This window comes from Pteropus vampyrus, unplaced genomic scaffold, assembly GCF_000151845.1.
Source record: "Pteropus vampyrus isolate Shadow unplaced genomic scaffold, Pvam_2.0 Scaffold1, whole genome shotgun sequence".
Lineage (NCBI taxonomy): Eukaryota > Metazoa > Chordata > Mammalia > Chiroptera > Pteropodidae > Pteropus > Pteropus vampyrus.
Genome location: NW_011888782.1, coordinates 41979865 through 41997800, shown reverse-complemented (window position 1 = coordinate 41997800; position 17936 = coordinate 41979865). Strand labels below are relative to the sequence as shown.

General features: G+C 40.9%; 1 protein-coding gene across 4 annotated transcripts; it reads left to right on the top strand.

Moving 5' to 3' along the window:
• On the top strand, window positions 1–16498 carry NIT2 (nitrilase family member 2). 4 transcript variants are annotated; one of them, XM_011354447.2, is made up of 11 exons: window positions 1–175; window positions 2705–2823; window positions 4032–4152; window positions 5180–5268; window positions 8951–9044; window positions 9551–9625; window positions 10686–10764; window positions 12479–12577; window positions 14676–14731; window positions 15065–15157; window positions 15288–15437. In XM_011354447.2, exons 1-10 carry the CDS (start codon window positions 10–12, stop codon window positions 15154–15156), a joined length of 990 nt encoding a protein of 329 aa, XP_011352749.2. In that variant the 5' UTR covers window positions 1–9; the 3' UTR covers window position 15157; window positions 15288–15437. The 4 variants fall into 4 exon arrangements, with proteins under 4 accessions (XP_011352749.2, XP_023383284.1, XP_023383272.1 ...); XM_023527516.1 differs by lacking the exon at window positions 15065–15157 and having other exon boundaries at window positions 15288–16498; XM_023527504.1 differs by having other exon boundaries at window positions 15065–16498.
• Window positions 16499–17936: the final 1438 nt, after the last annotated feature.

Genomic DNA, 17936 nt, shown 5'->3' with positions numbered 1-17936 from the left:
GGCCAGAAAATGAGGGCGGGGATGGAACTCCGGACGTGGCTTTGTCCCGCCCCCGACGTGGCTTTGCCCCGCCCCTCACGGCGCCCTCCGGACCGCGTAGAGGCCTCCGCTCAGCTGGCTTTGCTCAGCCGGCGCTGCGCGTGGTTTATGGTGCTTCCAGGGAGAGCCATGGCCAGTAAGTAGCTCAGCGGCCCTACCTCGGGCTGGAGGGGAGGCTTCATTCAGATGCGGCGCCGGCATCTGAAAAGGTGTCGCCGGCTCAGACCCTTGCCTCCGCCCCGCTGTCCCTGCAGCGTCCGTGGCCTTTTCTGAACCGGTGTCCGCGGCGCTCGAGGCGAGGGCGGCGAGGCGGCCTCGGGAGCGTCAGGCGTCCGAGCCCAGGGCCCGCCCCTTGCCCCGCACGTGGCTCCTCCTGCGTCCGGTGAGATGGTGCTTGTAGATGAGATCCGGAGCCACCTGCAAGAAATTCACCTGCGCGGGAGGGGCGGATACTCATGTAAAGTGCAGATTCTGCCCCCCTCACCTCCCCGCCCCCCTCTCCCAGACTACACTTTGAGTAAAGCCTTCTGTAGTTAAGATTCTTCAAGTCCGAGAGCCTTTGCCCCGTGTAATTCTTGGAGACGGTTAGGTTTTGCATTAGAAGCTGGCTATCAAGCGGAGTTGCTTTCACACTCTTCACCTGCGATTGATTTTTGAATTTGGGTTGTGCAGAGACATCAACCCTAATTATTTGAGCTTTGAGCCCTATCACTTGAAACTGAATCACCTTTTTGATTTGGTCTGCGTGATATGAGGACTGGATAATTTGCTCCACATTGCGCTTCCCCTCACGCACATGGAGGATACCTTTTTCTCCTGAGCAAAAAACTGGGCAAGTAATTTCTGCATCTGGACATTGAGCTTTAAGGTTGGGTATAACCTGTTAGTTACATATCCTCATCCTGGATCAGCCCCAGGGGTGAGTTTCTAGCTATGTTTGCTCCCAGGCCTGTGCCATTCTTTTATATGAGGCAATGGAGTTCTTTGGACTCAGAAGACCTGGATTATTAGTCTTGACTCACAGTCAGCTTTCCATGTCAACGAGTCATTTAATCTCTCTGGACCTCAGTTTCTTGACCTGTAAAATGGATATAAACTGCCCCTACTGAGGTCTTGTGAGGATTTTTGTGGAAGTGCTCTTTGTTTTTCATTTCAACCTAGAGCACAGTACAAGTTGGGGGCTGAATGATTGCTCAGGATTGTGAAATAGAAGTCCTTTTACACACCTCCCTCTGGGTGTGACTGGTATCTTTGAAGAGGTACCAGACAGAGGCCAATGGACTTGAGAGCTGTGTTTCTTAGTGGGTTTGAGGGCAGTGTCTATCTGAATTCCTTCAGGGGTGTTTTCAAGTTGCATGAACTCTCCGTTCCCCTAAACCAACCAAACAAGGTGCCTGTCCTGCTTTACAGTCTCAGATTTGGGCTTGGATTGTTGCTGTGCTACTTGCTCCATTCAGTGACATTGTGCAGCTTTCCCCCTCTAAGCCTCTTGTGAGGTAGGGAAGCTAGGGTAGGTCACTACTGATAATTCCTGAAGTTTTGCAGACTTCTTTCTGTAGGTTACAGCCTGGTTTGGATCCTTTAATGAAGCCTCTCTTCAGAACATAAGCAAACACTTTCAGTCAGGGTCCATGTGGGACAGAAACCATACCAATCACTTGACCAGGAATAATTTCATAAATAATTATTAACCAGTAAAAGGTGATGACTATAAGAGCTAAAATAGAACTCTAAAGAATATAGGAAAAGCAAACTTAGGGTATAGCTGCTACCTCAAAGAAGTAAGCCTGAAAGAGCCCCCGACCTTTCCCCAAGACTGACAACAGATCTTGTTGGCAGGGCTGGCTACATCATTTGTGGAGTCCAGTCCATAATAAAAATGTGGAGCCCCTTGTTCAGATAGGAAGAAGTGCTGTTAGCTTTTCTTTCCACAGTGTCTCAACCTCATGCTGTTTTAGTTTGCTGCTTGAATGTTGTGCTCCTTTGGGCACAGGATTATTCATAGGGGTGAGTGCAGACCCTCACAGGTGATCAGGGGCCCTGCCCTGTGACTATACACATGTGCAGCCCTCTGGTTGCCACTTTCCCCCTCCTGCTAGCAGCTGGACCTATGCATTGTGCCCCGGCTGGTGATGGGGAACTTGAGCAGGCATCTCCTTCCCCAAGGACCCACTGCCCCATTCATAGTGGGTGAGTGACTTCCAAGGGATTTCACTATCTGTGCTGGGATGCGCTCAGTACCTGGATAAGGGGTAGGCCCTGAGGCCCAAGATCAAATAGTAAGGAACAGTTCTGTATTTGTGTTCCTTCAAGTCGTGTTCTCATTTTTAAGTAAGCTGGCCCTGCCTAACTTACTTCAGGTTCTTGAGGCAGGCTTTGCTCATGGATATTATTCTAAGGATTTCTCCATCCCAGCATTATTGACATTTTGGACTAGATAATTCTTTGTTATGGGGAGCTACCCTGTACATTGTGGCATGTTTAGTAGCATCTCTGACCTCTTCCCACTAGATGCCAATAGCATCGCACTAGTTGTGACAATCAGAAATGTTTCCAGACATTGCCAGATGTCCAGGGATGGGGGGAGCAGAATTGCATCCAGGTTGAGAACTGCTGCTCTGATTCAACTGTCAGATCTTTTGAAAACTTTTCTCTTCATCCTCAGCTTTCCGCTTGGCCCTCATCCAGCTGCAGGTTTCTTCTATCAAATCAGATAACCTCACTCGAGCTTGTGGCCTTGTCCGGAAGGCAGCCACGCAAGGAGCCAAGATAGTTTCTCTTCCAGTAAGTATGAAGACAGCCACCTCTTTCTGTGAATTGTTAACCCAGCAGAATAGTGTCTGTTAGCTCTGGTTTTCTTCTTGTGTCCAGAGTCCAGCAAGGTCCTTTGTGGCCCCAGGATGGTTCTATGTTTGTCTAGAAGATGACCCTGACAGGGGTCTTTGTGATAGGACGTGCTAGCATCCTACAGGTCTTTAACTTTAGGATCACCTACTCTGTTCAGAATCCTAGTAGGGTGAGGGACTTACCTAAAGCTAAAATACTCAGTGGCTAGGATACTTCTTTTCTGGTATAATTAAGTCTTTATAGGACCAGGTCGTATTGATTTTAGAGCTAGGCCTCCAACATTTAAAATTGTTGAAAACTGAAAATTGTTAGACATTTAGGAAGCCTGTGGTTTCTTACTGGCTTACTACAGGCTACGTTATCTTCCTCAATGTGGTAGCCTGTAGTAGGCTACCAGGGACCTGCATCTCTTATCCTGGTGATTTCTTTGAAAAGAAAACCAGTGAAGGTTGCACCACATTTGTTTGTCAGCAAGTAGGGGGTTAGCGCCAGAAAAGGGTCCAGCACATGTCTGGACATGCATTTACTGACATCTTCCATGGGCAGAGGCCTGCTGGGGTCAGCGGTGGAACTATTCCAGACGGTCCCTCCCCCGCTCTCCCTCCCTGTGGTGGAGGCAACCCTTTGCAAACCCTGCTTAGATTGGAGAATTTTTAGGGCCACCTTGTATTTTAGGCTCCAGGCGATCACACATGTAGCTAATGAGTAGGAATCTTTAACAAGGGAGCTGAGTTTCGAGATCTTAATGATAATTCCGTCTTCCTTAAGACTCCACTCATGGGACCCACCTGTGCTTGAACCCTAATTTTGGTCTTTTGTTGGTTTATGTTGCTGGGAAGCAGAGTCTAAATGCCAGAATAGAAAGCATATGAATTCAGCATGTGCCCCTTTAACACATATCTTGTACAAGCTGATGATCCTCAGGCTCTAGGGAAAGGCAATTCTGGCCTTCTGCCAAGGTGACCAGGATCTGGGTGAGCATTCGTGACTCGTCTTGGCCTGAGCCAGGTGCTGAGTGGGGCATCAATGTTTTCCTTAGAAAGCAGAGCTGAAAACAGCAGCTTTGTCTTCTTACAGTAGAACTTTAAAATGGTCTGAGTGTTTTGATATTTTCCCCTTCCTTTTTCTCTCCAACATTATTCTAGGAATGTTTTAATTCTCCATATGGCACAAACTATTTTCCTGAATATGCAGAGAAAATTCCTGGTGAATCCACACAGAAGCTTTCTGAAGTAGCAAAGGAGTGCAGCATATATCTCATTGGAGGTAACTTCCTACCTTCATGGCCTAAACATAAAAACATCTGAATAACTTCTGTTGTTACATTTAAACCATGGAATACAAATTAGCCATTAAAAAGAATGAGGTAGATCTATGTGTAGTAATGAGAAGAGATCTTTCAGACACACTGTTAGGTGGAAAAAGAGCAAGTTTAATACACTCTGCACAGGTACTCCCATTCAGAATACTCTGCTATATGAAAGAAGGTTATTGATTTTCATATGTATTTATGTATGTAAGACATAGTAAATACTATGGAAGGACACACACTGACAGTGATGATTTTCCATGGAGATGGAGTAGGGAGTTCAGGGGCAGGTGGAAATGTGAGAAAAAAACCATATCTGAGTGTCTTTCATTATACCAACACAGGGTTAAGAAATTTTTTTTTTTTTTCATAAGGAGGCCACATACATCACGGTAGCTTTATGTGGTTCTGAAGTAAATTTTAAAATGTTTAATTTGCTTAAATAAAAAAATCAGTCCAGTAAAACTAATATAGCAAACAAAATTACTTCTGTATTATGTATGCTGTATTAAGAATTAGACGTGAAAAAGAGGAAGGAGAAAAGAGGCAAAGCAAGAGAACTGTGGGAACTACATTCAGTGATGGAAAGACTTGTGGCTTACAGTCCCATCTTGAGGCCTTTGTGGATGCAGTTATGTTGCAGGACCTGGTGAATTTCATTTGAGCAAAAATGAATTCCTTGTGTTGCTCCAGTATTTGAGAATAAATGTTGCTCAAGATCAAAGCTGAATTCAGAACCAGTTTGGTTATTTTTGTAACCTGTCTTTGGCATCTGGCCTAATTACACTTCATCTACACGCTGGACTTTATCTCTGAATGATTGTATTCAAGAAAAACAGAACAATGATTAAATAACACTTAGAAGATAATAAACTTTGTTGTTGGACCCAACTGACAGTTTATCAAGCCTTTGTTCAGTTATCATGAAAGAATGCTTTATTTAGAATGTTTTCTGTGCCTGTGTGTTTCTCCTCTCAATGAAAGGTTCTATTCCTGAAGAAGATGCTGGGCAATTATATAACACCTGTGCCGTGTTTGGGCCTGATGGAACTTTGCTGGTAAAGCACAGAAAGGTAAGTAGGGAATGTGGCGGCAAGTCTGATTGCCTTTTGAGAATTTGCTGTGAAGTCCCCTAGTCCCTCTCATCATTGTACACACATCAGACATTTTGACAGGTTGGCACAGGTGGCTATTCTTGGCTGTTGGCATTTTGATATAAATTTTAGACGCAGCCTGTTAATTTCAGCAAAGGAAAAACCTACAGAAATTTTAATTAGAATTGTATTCAGTATATAGAGATCCTTTTGGGGAAAGTTGACATCTTCACAGTAGTAAATGAATATACATTTAGGATTGTTAAGTCTTCCTGGTAAGTAAATCCTTTTATGATTATAAAATGTCTTTTTTTTTTCCCCCCCTTGTAGTACTTGAGGTTTATTTTATCTCTGATATTACTATAGCCACTCTAGGCTTACACTTAACTGTTTGTATGGTTGATCTCTTTTTAATCTTTTATTTTCAACCTGTCTGTGTCTTTATATTTAAATAGTTTTCTTGTAGACAGCATATAGTTGGGTTGTGCTTTTTTATTCATCTTTTTTATTTTTTATTAGACAGCATATAGTTGGGTTGTGCTTTTTTATTCATCTTTTTTATTTTTTATTAGACAGCATATAGTTGGGTTGTGCCTTTTAACTGGATTGGTTACTTCATTTATAGTTAATGTAATTGTTGAGATAGTTGGATTTAAGCATATAGATGTGTTACGATTTTTTCCCCTTTGTTCCTCTTTTCTGCATTCTTTAAGGTTAAATATTTATTGGAATTCCATTTTAATGTATCCATTGGCTTTTTAAGTATACCTTTTCACTTAAAAAAAAATTTTGTTACCCTAGGGACTACAGTATGCACCCTTATCTTGTCACAGTCTACTTAGAGTTAAGATTATACTACTACTTATGAAATTTAAGAACCTTGCGATCATAAAGATCCATTTCCTACCTCCTCCCCATTCTTTATGCTATAGCTGACATATATACATATATATATATGTATATTGCATCTTACACATTGTAAATCCCAAAAAACAATTTTTAAGTAGTCATATATTTTAAAGAAATGAAAAATACGTTTACCCAAATATTTACCATTTCTGGCATTTTTCTTATCTGAAGATTATAGTTCTATCTGGTATTTTTACCTTTACACAGACCTCTTTTAGCTTTTTCGTAGTGAGTACCTGCTAGCTATGAATTTTCTTAGTTTTGTTTATGAATTTATTTTTATTTTGTCTTTATTGAAAGATATTTTTGGTGGAATAGAATTTTGGATTGACAGGTTTTTTTTTTCCCCTAGCAGTTTGAGAGATCTTATTTAGTTATCTTGTAGCCCTTTTTTTTTTCTGATAAGCAGTCAGTGGTAATTTGTATTGTTGTTCCCATGTATGTAATTTGTGTTTTTTCTATGCTTGCCTTCAAGATTTTTTCATAATCTTTAGTTGTTAGTATTTTGACCCTGATGTGCCTAGATGGTTTTCTTTGTTTTTGTTTTGCTTTGTACTTTTTGAATCTATAAAAATAAGTCTTTCCCCATATTTGGGAAATTTAAAAGCATCATTTTATTAAATATTTTTACATAAATATTTTGCTAAATATTCTTTTCTTATAGGATTCCAATTTTGCTAACTGTTCCACCAAATGAGGTCACTAAGGCTCTGGTTTTTGTTTTTCCAACCTTTTTTTCTCTCTCTCCTTCAAATTGGACAATTTTTGTTGACTATCTTGTAGTTCACCGAGTCTTCTGTAATTGCTAATCTCCTAATCTCCTGTAACCCAATCCAGTAGAATTTAAAATTTTTTCACATATTGAATTTTTCAGTTCTAAAATATTCTTTTTTTTAATAGCTGTTATTTCTCTGCTGATATTTCCTATTGGTTAAGAGCATATTTTTCTTTATGCCTTTGAGCTTAGTTTCAACAGCTGCTTTAAAGTCTGATAATTACCACATCTGGGTCACATTGGAGTCTGTTCATTAATTCCATTTTCAGAATTTAGGTCACATTTTCCTGTTTCCTTGTGTGTAAAGCTTTGGATTGTATGTTAGATTATATGTTCTTGAGAGTCTTCTGTTATATTTCTCTAAAAAGTTGATTTTTTTTTTTGTCTTTTTTTAAGTAGTTGGTTGCACTCAAACACCAAATTCTTTTGAGAGATAGGCAGCAACTTCAGCTGCTCAGTTCTACCTAAAATTCTTCAGCTGGGCAACTTGGAGTCTGCCCCACACTTCTTTAATTAAGTAGTTAGCTGGAAGTTTGGGCAGATTTTATATGTGGAAGTTAGGGCTCTTCCTCTTTGGCTTTCTCTTTTAGGGGATTTCCCCTGCACTTTCTAGCTGCCGTGAAACTCTATCCTCTGATTCCTCAAGCCTGTATGGTTGTGGTAGTTTTCACCATAACTGAGTGAAGCAGCAACTGAGGCCTTGCTTCCAACTAAAAGCTGTAAACCAATGGGAACCTCACACAGCGCTATTCTATTCCTCCAGGTGTTGACTCCTTTCAGTTTTTGATCATTCTCCAGTGCTTTTAAGGAGTTTTCCAGTGTTCATAGTTGTCTGTGAGAAAGCGGATAGGTCTGGTAGGAGCCACTCTGCAACTACCAGAAGAGGAGCCAACATTATTAACTCCATTCTTTGAAGTGTGTCGAGTTTTCCAGTTATGACATATGTGGCATATATCCCTCCATTTGTTAAGGCTTTTAAAAATTTCTTTCAAATTTCTTTGATAGATTTTTGGGTATAGTCTTACATCATTTGCTAGATTTATTCCTCATTGGTGGTTTTTGATGCCCTTTCATTTCCTGTTTTTTGTATATATATGTACAACTTTTAAAAAAACATATTGACTTTGTATATCGTAACCTTGCTAAAGTCACTCATTAATTCTAATAATTTGTAGATTTCCTTTGGAGCTTCTAGGTACACAATTATGTCATCTGAGAATAATGAAAGATTTAATTTTTTCGTTTTCTTTCTAATCCCTGTACTTTTTATTCCTTTCTTTTGCTTCGTTGCTTTGGTTAGGACTTCTGATACATTGTTGAATAGCAGATGTCGTCTTATTCTGGATCTTAATAGGAGAAGGCTTTTATTATTTCACCATTAGGTACTATCTTCAGGTTTTTCATGGTAGACATTATTAAGATTAAAGGAGTTTTCTTCCCAGAAGAGTTTTTCTTTTTTGTTATGTTTTAAAATAAGAATGGATGTAGAAGTTTACCACATGCTCATTATGCACCTCTTACGATGATCATATTACTTTTCACCTTAATTTTGTTAGTGTGATAAATCAAAATCCAATTTGGAAGTAATATGTTATTCTTTTTATATATTAATGCATTCAGTTTGCTAAATTTTACCTATTTTTAACCGCTCACCCACTCTCCGCCCATGTACCAGTTTGATTCGGATTCTGAGGAGTCTTCATTTAGCATTTGTATTGAGTGAAAAAGCAATACATGATTGGCTTCCCATAATAAACCTAGGAAAGGAGGCTCATAAAACCTACAGTGTCATTTTTCCCATTAGAATTCATTTTGATAAAGTATCAGATCATGAGGTAGATTGTGGGCAGTTTGGGAGTGCTGTATGTGCAGTTGATCATGGAGCACCCGCCATATCTGCCCATGGAAAAATGTTTGTTACTACTTCCATGAACCCTGCTGGAAAAGAGGTAACCAGTGCCATTATTTGTGACGCAGCTCCATCTCTTTGACATTGATGTTCCTGGGAAAATCACATTTCAAGAATCTAAAACATTGAGTCCTGGTGATAGTTTCTCCACATTTGAGACTCGTACGTACCAGATAAGTTCATCTCTTTGAACAGTCCCAGTAGAAGAGGATCAGGTATTCCTTCGTTTTTCTCTTTTGTTCTTCCCCAACTCCTTTACATAACCTAACTGAAAGACTAGAAATGAGAAAGGCAGAGAACAGTCAGATCTAGGAAAGAGTGGGCTGAAAGGAGAACTATGATTTTGACAGGATTTTGTTCTTCCATTTAGGCACAGCCTCCTATTAATATGATAGCTTCCAAAGTGTACCTATTAGGTCGTGATTGAACACCTCCCACTTATATAAGCATTCAGTTAGAATGAATTTCTCATCTCTGCTGACGTAAATGATGTCTTTATGAGGTGAATTCCAAGCAGGAATAAGCTTATAAGTTTTCTCTATCCATGGGCCCTGTATTACTATATCCCTGTCAGTGTTTTGAGATTATTAGATCAGGAGGCTTCACCCTGCCACACCATGCTGCAGGGGTTTAATTTTTCATATGTGCATTTTCTGTTTGGAAAACAGCTTATTGCAGAGTGGGCCTAGGCATCTGCTACGACATCCGCTTTGCAGAGCTTGCACAAATCTACGCACAGAAAGGTGAGGTGACACTACAGTTGCGTAGGTTCTTGGAGGTTTGAGTCTGAGCTGGTCTTTATGGGTAGAGGGAACCCTTAGAAAAACTGGACGAGAGGTCGTAATCTCTCCACCCCCATCTCGCTTCTCAGACTTGTGCTGTGTATGGACAGTATGGTTTTTCAGAGGTTGTAATTAGATACACATCTACTCGACCCTTTGAGCCCTTCCTGCTACTGTATTTGGAAAGAGTCACTTGAAGCCCAGTAGAAATGAAGACATGGTCCATGCTTTCATGGATTTCACTACACAGTATATGTAATAGTCCTAGATGTGGCTACTGTGGGAATGTAGTCAGTGACATTTGATCCAGAGAGTGTCCTATTACCCAGAAAGAGCACCAAACCAAGTCAGAAGATATGGATTCTGGTTCCACCTCTTCTAATTGGCATACTTTGGGTAAATTAATCTCTAGAGCAGTCTGGGTCTTAGTTTATTCATAGGAATGGTGTAAGGATTAAGAAGACAGAACTTACAAAGCTCCTTGTATGATACTCAACAAATATTAGCATCCCCGCTAGACTGCCCAAGCTACTCTGATTCTGATTCAACTGCCACTTAGCAAAGGGAAATGGGTGCAATGTTTTGCCTGCTCAGCGTAAAGTGGAGATACATGGGCTCTGGGTTGGCAGTCTCTTTAGTTTTATCAATAAGCATTGAAATACCTACCCTGCCCCTCATTTCAGTTGAAAAGCATAACACAGCATGGTCCTTGGCCGTGCACAACTGACCATGTGATGCTGAGAGAAAACTGAATGACAGTTCTTCGCTTTTTTAAGCGAAGTCACATGTTGTGGTTTCGGTTATCAATACCACTTTTCTAGTGTGTCTGTATGTGTGTCATGTGAGTGTCTCTAAAGGAATTCAGAGCCATAACTTCATGATGTTGACACTGTCTGACTTGGCTGACATCTTTTTATGCTTGGGAAAGTTTGAATTGGTCCCCACTGGGGAAGGAACAAAGGGAGAGGCTTGTGTGTTTGGGTGTTTACTGCATTGACTCTTCGGCCTTTCTCTCCCCAAGGCTGCCAGCTGTTGGTATATCCTGGAGCTTTTAATTTGACCACTGGACCAGCTCACTGGGAGTTGCTTCAGCGAGGCAGGTAAGAAAGCATTTCAAATATATCTTCAAGCATGTTTCTTTGTGGAAAGATTTCCATGTTGGTGGAAATACCAGCCTTCCTGTTATGGAATGCTGCCCATAACTCAGATGCCCTGGCAGTTCAACAAGATGAATCTCTTCATCTCTCAGACTAAAGGGAAGGCTTCTGCTGGGAACCTTCTCTTCAGAAACCATAGTACTAGTTTGATGGACTTTTAGGACTGTAATTTTTGCATTTCCAAGAGCACTTAGTGCATCAAGTGGACAGTGATTTCATGTACTGTGATTAGATATGGGTTGGTGTCCCTAAGACAGTTAGTTGCCAGTAACTTTTACAGAGAGATTGGAGACCCACAGAGTATTCATGTTCAGAGACCTAGAAGCCAAGGAAAAGCAGAGGTTTATTTTAGCCTAACAGCCCTACGAAGAGATTTGTGGTCTTTACACAGCTGACCCTGTGCTGTTCAGATTGAGGTGCTTATCCCACTCCATCTTCCACAGCAGCCTGCTAGTCCTGGGGATACTCTGCCAATAACCTCATTATAAGCTGTGGTTCTTCTAATCTCTAAATCCTGGGCATCGCACAGGTGTTTCTGGCGTGTTACAGTTGCTGTTTCCTTAGTCCCCTAAGGCTGAGGAGTGGTGAAGGGCAGGTGGTAGAGGTGGATGTAACAAGGAAGGGAAACAGAATATTACTGTGTGCGCATGTGTGTCAAGTGTTCTGCAAACCATGAAATGCTAGTCAGAGATGATGGTTTTCTTGGATTGAAAGTTTTTTAAATTGAGGTATACTTACAGAAAAACACACTAATTTTAAGTCTACAGGTCAGTGAATCTCTGCATATGTATCCAGCTGTGACCAAGGTCAACATATTGAACGTTGCAGCCCCTAGAATGCTTCTTTTTGCTCTTTCCCAGTCAGTACTCACCTCTCTCTGCCCAGAGGTAGCCACTGTTTTTAATTCTAGAGATGATGGTAATTTTTACTGGAGCGGGATGTAGCAGTGTTTGGCTAGCTGCATGGTAGAAGATGAGGTAGGAGTTTCTGATACCATGAGTACTAATAAATGCAATCTTGTCAAAAGCAAGAAAAGCTTGGGAAAGACTAAAATGACCTGGCATGGATCTGTTGATTGAGCCCTGAGGGCTTGATATACCCAAGCTGCCACCAGAAATTCTGATCTAATTTGAGATCATGAGGCTGCCACCATTGCTATGGAAGTGCCATGCAGCCCTGCAGGATGTATTGCCCCGGCAAGGCCAGTCCATTCTCTCTGGCCACCTGGACTTGCATTAAGAACACAGAAGCTCTGCTTTTTTACATGTTACAGGTTGGCTCAGGCCAGGGTCGCTCAACTGTGGCAGTATTGACATTTTGGACAAAATTCTTTGGGGGCTGTCATGTGCATCTTAGAATGTTTAGCAGCAGTCCTGGCCTCCACCCATAAGATGCCAATAGCACCTCCTAGTTGTGACAATGGAAAAGATCTCAAGACACTGGCAAATATCCTTTGCTGGGCAAGATTGCCCTGATTGAGAACTGGCTTATATAATAAGGTACTTTTTGAAGAGAGGGTTCTATGACTTTGGGTATTTCCTCCACATCTGAGCCAGCCTTTCCTGTCCTAGTTTTTAAAAAGAAGGATCTGTACACTTAGGAAAATGTCACAGACGTATAATGTATGATTTACTTCTTTTCTGTCTGTTGACTACAGAGCTGTTGATAACCAGGTGTATGTGGCCACTGCATCTCCTGCCCGGGATGAAAAGGCCTCTTATGTTGCTTGGGGACACAGCACTGTCGTGAATCCTTGGTAAGTTGCCTAAGCAGGGACAGGCTCACTAGGAGCTTGAGAAAGATGGCACATGAGCAGGTGGGCTGTCTGATGTGTAATCAGCCCTGTGCCTCACCCCACCCCCCATATCCACACATGCCTGCCAGGTCTCTGCCTCTCTCTGACAGAAATGGTCCTGCCCTCCTGGTTGAGCACATGGCCTTAGCCCTCTTCTGAGTTTCTAAGTAGCTTTTATTGTCAGTCAGTCTTGGATAACATAGGGGTAACAAGGCAGCAGTGACGAGTCAGTGGTTTTAGTAAAAGAGGCTCTCAAACTCTTTTGGTTAAAATTTAAACTGGGTGACTGGTCCTAGGGCAAAAAGGAGTTACAGGGTGAGGATTTTGTTCCCTGAATAATGATTAGAGGAGGAGGGAAGGGTGGGTTCAATTAAGGAAAACTATGAACTTGTCCTCTGTGAGAGGGTAAAGCCTTTTTTTACTTGGTGAAACCAGCATGAAAGTCTGCCCAGATACACATACAGTCATACATTGAAATGCATACCTTATGGTCTGCATTTGTACAGTTTACATAGCACTTTTACACACATGGTCTCAATTTGAACTTCAGGGACTTATCTTCTGTTAAGCCCAGTTTATAGATGGTAGAATTGAAGTTCACGGGGTAAAGTGGCTAGAACTTGTGTTTGGATCCAGGATATTTGACTTCAGAACTTGGATTTATGCCATTCTACTTCTCATACATCAGTGTGATTACATAGGCCCACACAGATAAGTATTTCTGCAATTTCAGGATAAATATACCAGTAATAAGGCCGAGAAGGGTTACATATCACTGTGGGGTCCTTCAAGGGTCTCTCTTCAGATTTTATAAGACTACCAAATTAAGGTGTGTGATAGAAGAAGTCCTTGAAAGATATGACCAGTGAGCAAATCCCAGGGAGCTTCCAGCACATTAGAATTTGAGGGCATTGGAAGACTGGAACGATTAAGTTGGCTTGAAGATTTGCTCTAACATAATTCAAATTTCTCTGCCCAGATGCTAGCAGTAGGCTTCCCGGCCTTTTGGGCACCTCTGCTCCCCTGTTAATTCTCCTAATGAACTCAGTTGATGATCAGGCTGGCTGCTTCTGACACAAAGTAGCTGTATAAGATTTACTTTTATTTCTTCCTTTTCAGGATTTCATATGTAGACTTTGGGGGCCTTCTGGCTTGACGTTGGGATGGTTGCCCGGGGTTAACATAGAGATCTTTGAATGCCAGGGCAAATGGAGAAGAAATAGAAAAGAATAGAAAAGGATTCAGTTAAATGGCATTACTAATTATGTTTATAGTTCATTTATGCCAAGAATATGTGGCCATCTGGTAAACAGAACTCGTTTGTCAGATACTTTGTTTTGTACTTTGTAGAAATTTTATTTCACAAGATATGTTTTTGAAGCCCTGCTTTGGGCCAAGAGACTCAGCATTGGAAATAGGTTTCCAGATCAGCCTTTCCCCAGATTTATGAAGGAGTATTGCTGTTTCTAAGTGTGAGACTCCTGCCAGGGTGTGATCCCCCTACCACCCAGACCTCACAAGTTGAAATCTTTCCTTCAAAAACTAAAGGCTATTAGCATAGGGATCTGAGGATCACAGGCACAAGGCCAGAGATCCATGCAGATCTGGGCTGTGCCCAAGCCCAGCCTCACCATAGCAGGATCGGGGCGCAGCCTTGAGAGGTGTGAAAAAGCAGAGCCAGACTGCCTTTGCAAAGGGGCCCTGCTCACGTGCACTCATGGGATAGGATGGTACTTCCTGTTGGTTATAGGTGGTTCTGTTCCCAGATGTTTATATCATAGAATAACAAACGCAGTTTGCAAACCATACTCCATAATTTTCTCACTAAGTTCTCATGGAGCTATTATTTCCACTTTAGAGATTAGGAAATGGGGATTACAAATGACTTGGCCCAAGGCCACACAGCTACTTAAATGGTAGGATAGGAGTTTATACCCCTACTTGTTTTAAATCTCAGATTCTTTCTCCTTTGGCCTGTGAGATGGGGAGGAAAAACAGAGAGAGGTCTTGAATATCAGCAAACAGCGAATCCAGTCATTCTCCCCTGAATCTTTTTCAGGGGAGAGGTCCTTGCCAAAGCTGGTACTGAAGAAACGATCGTGTATTCAGACATAGGTAAGATCTGCCTGGCACAAGGTAGATTCCATAGCTGGGCAGCCCCTGTCACCTGAAGGGGTTCCTTTATGCACTCTTCCCCCACCCCACACCGCTGCCTCATTTATCTTTGATTCTTTGGCCAAGTCCTCGGGGGTGCAGTTCAGTTTGAGTTTTCTTGGTTTTGGTTTATGACTCCAGGGGCAGTGCCAGGCCATCTGTGCTTCTAGACAAGGCCTTTATTACTGAGTTACTTGCTGAGGCTCTGGTGGTTTTTATACCGTTTGGGAAAGAAATCCCCTTGGTTAGTGAAGAGTTACATCTTATTAATAGTGTACTTTCCTGTTTTTGCAGACCTGAAGAAGGTGGCTGAAATACGCCAGCAAATTCCCATTTTTAGCCAGAAGCGATCAGACCTCTATGCAGTGGAGGCGAAAAAGCCCTAAGGTGTATTCCAACTTGTCAGGAAATAGGAAGATATATTTCTGCAACATAAGCAACTCTCTGCTGAATTCTTCAGTGGAGATTTTTTCTTTTTAAAAATTTTTTAAAATGTCAATCTTTTCTGTTCCTTCAGACCCTCTCGAGATGATACAGCTTCAGCACACATATTCTCCACACCATATTAGTTAAAAGGACTCCAGCTGCCATTGAAGATTAGGAGAAGGATTTGGCTCTAAACCTTATTCCATACTTAAATTGCCTCAAAGCAGTTGGTAAAAATATCAGATCTCCCATATCCTGGTGGTTGATTCACCCGATACAAATGTGTTTGTGTCCTAAATCTTTTATCTCATTGCTGGAATTGGAATCCACTATGTAGAAAACTTGGTCTGATATACTTTTTCAAGCAATACCTTAAAGTCAGGTTTTTGGTCTGTGAGTAGCTGTGGCAAGCAAGTCATGGGTCATTGGTGTTTGCTAGAGGTGAGGGCCGCCCCTCCAGCAGCCTTTGGGCTCTTACATTCCAGAAGGAGCTAAAGATTCAACCCCAGAGCCTCCTGGTCTTGGAAGAAAGACTGTGTCAACAATGAGCCCTTTGGAAGATGGCTGTGGTAGCTTTTGGTCAAGGCAACTGAAGTATGTCTCTGCAAGTTTCTTGATAGGGGTAAGTGTCAGAGTCTCTTTTTCTCCCTAGTAATAGTGTCTAGTTGATAAAGGCGAATTTTTAGCCTAGTTTCAGAATCTTTTTGCACAATTAAAACATTAAGAATTCCAATGAGCTTTTTAACATGTTTGTTATAGCTAGTGGTGGGCTGGTAAATGTTCACCAGCTGTCTAAGGAATAGCCCTGGTTTTGTAGTAACATTTGCCAGTTTGTGTGGTGTAAATAATTTCCACTGTAGCCAGATGCAGCTGTCAATCTGACACCTCTAAACATAGTTAGAATGGATGTGCATCATCTGACATATGTATACATTCATGAAACCCCTTCAATCAAGGTAATGAACATACCTACCACCTGCAAAAGTTTCCTTGTGCTCTTTTATAACCCCTCTAGCTGTTCTTGTCTCCAGGCAATCAGTGATTGGCTTTGTCACTATAGATTTGTTTGCATTTTCTAGAATTATATAAAAATAGAATCATACCATATCTATATCTTTTGCTTGTCTTTCATCATCATTTGGAGATTTATTCATGTGTGTGCATGAGTAATTTTTTTCTTTTTTACTAAGTATTATTCCATTGTATGGATGTAGGGATATACCATTATTTCTCCATTCACCTGTTCATAATAAACATTTGAGTTTGATTTTGGCGCTCTTACAAATAAAACTTCTAGAAATATTTTGTACAAATTGTTCATTTCTCTAGGAGTGGAAAGAAATGGGGTCACATGTATTTCACTGCCAAACTATTTTCAAAAGTGATTGTGCCATTATATGTCGCTACCAGCAGTCTGAGTCCCAGTTTTCTCCAAATCCTCACTAACACTTGGTATGATGTGTCTTTTAATTTGAGCCATTAATGGGAATGTAATGTTATTTTATTGTGGTTTTAATTTGTATTTCCTTAATGACTAATAATGCTGAGCATCTTTTCATGTGCCTCTTTGCTTATCTGTATATCTTCTTTGATAAAGTGTTCATATCTTTCCCCATATTTTTATTGGCTATTCATCCTCTTACTGATTAGCATGAGTTCTTTATATATTCTAGATAAAAGTCCTTTTTCAGGTGTATGTACAGCAAATATATTCTCCAAGTCTCAGAAAGAAATGTCTTTTCATTTTCTTAAGTTTTTAATTTTCATGAAGGCCAATTTTTTTTTCTTTCAAAGTTTGTCTTTTTTATGTTGTATTTAATAAATTGCCAAATCCAAAGTCAGTAAGACTTTATCTTACACTTAGATCTATAATTCATTTTTTTTTCCTAAATTAAGTTTCTTGGGGTAGCATTGGTTAATACAGTCATACAATTTTCGGGTGTACATTATCATTTGACATCTGTATATTCTATTGTGTGTTCACCACCCAAAGTCCATTTTCCTTCAGCTACCATATGTTTGATCCCCTTTACCCACTTTACCTTCCTCCTACCCGCCTACATTTGACCTCCTTTACCCCGTCTACCTCCTTCACCACTCCAGTAGTAACCACTACTCTATATTCCTCTGATAACCACTAGTCTATAGTCCATGTGTCTCTGTTTGTTTCTCCTGTTCATTTGTTGCTTTTAGGTTTATATCCCACATATAAGTGATATCATGTGATTTTCAACTCTTTCTGTTTGGCTTATTTCACTTAGCATGATTATCTCAAGTTCCATCCATGTTGTAGCAAATGGCAGTATTTCATCTCTTTTTATGGCTGAGTAATATTCCATTGTATATATGTACCACAGCTTCTTTAGCCAATCATCTATCGTAGGACACTTCAATTGCTTCCATGTCTTGGCCACGGTGAATAATGCTGCTATGAACATCAATGTGCAAATATCTTTATAGATATGAGTTTTCAGGTCTTTGGGGTAAATACCCAGCAGAGGGATTGCTGGATCATATGGTAGATCAATTCTTAGTTTTTTGAGGAACCTCCATACTGTTTTCCATTGTAGCTGTGCCAATTTGCAGTCCCACCAGCAGTGTATGAGGGTTCCTTTTTCTCCACATTCTCTCCAACATTTGTTATTACTTGTCCTGTTGATTACAGCCATTCTAACAGGTGTGAGATGGCATCTCATTGTGGTTTTGATTTGCATTTCCCTAATAGCTAGAGATGTTGAGC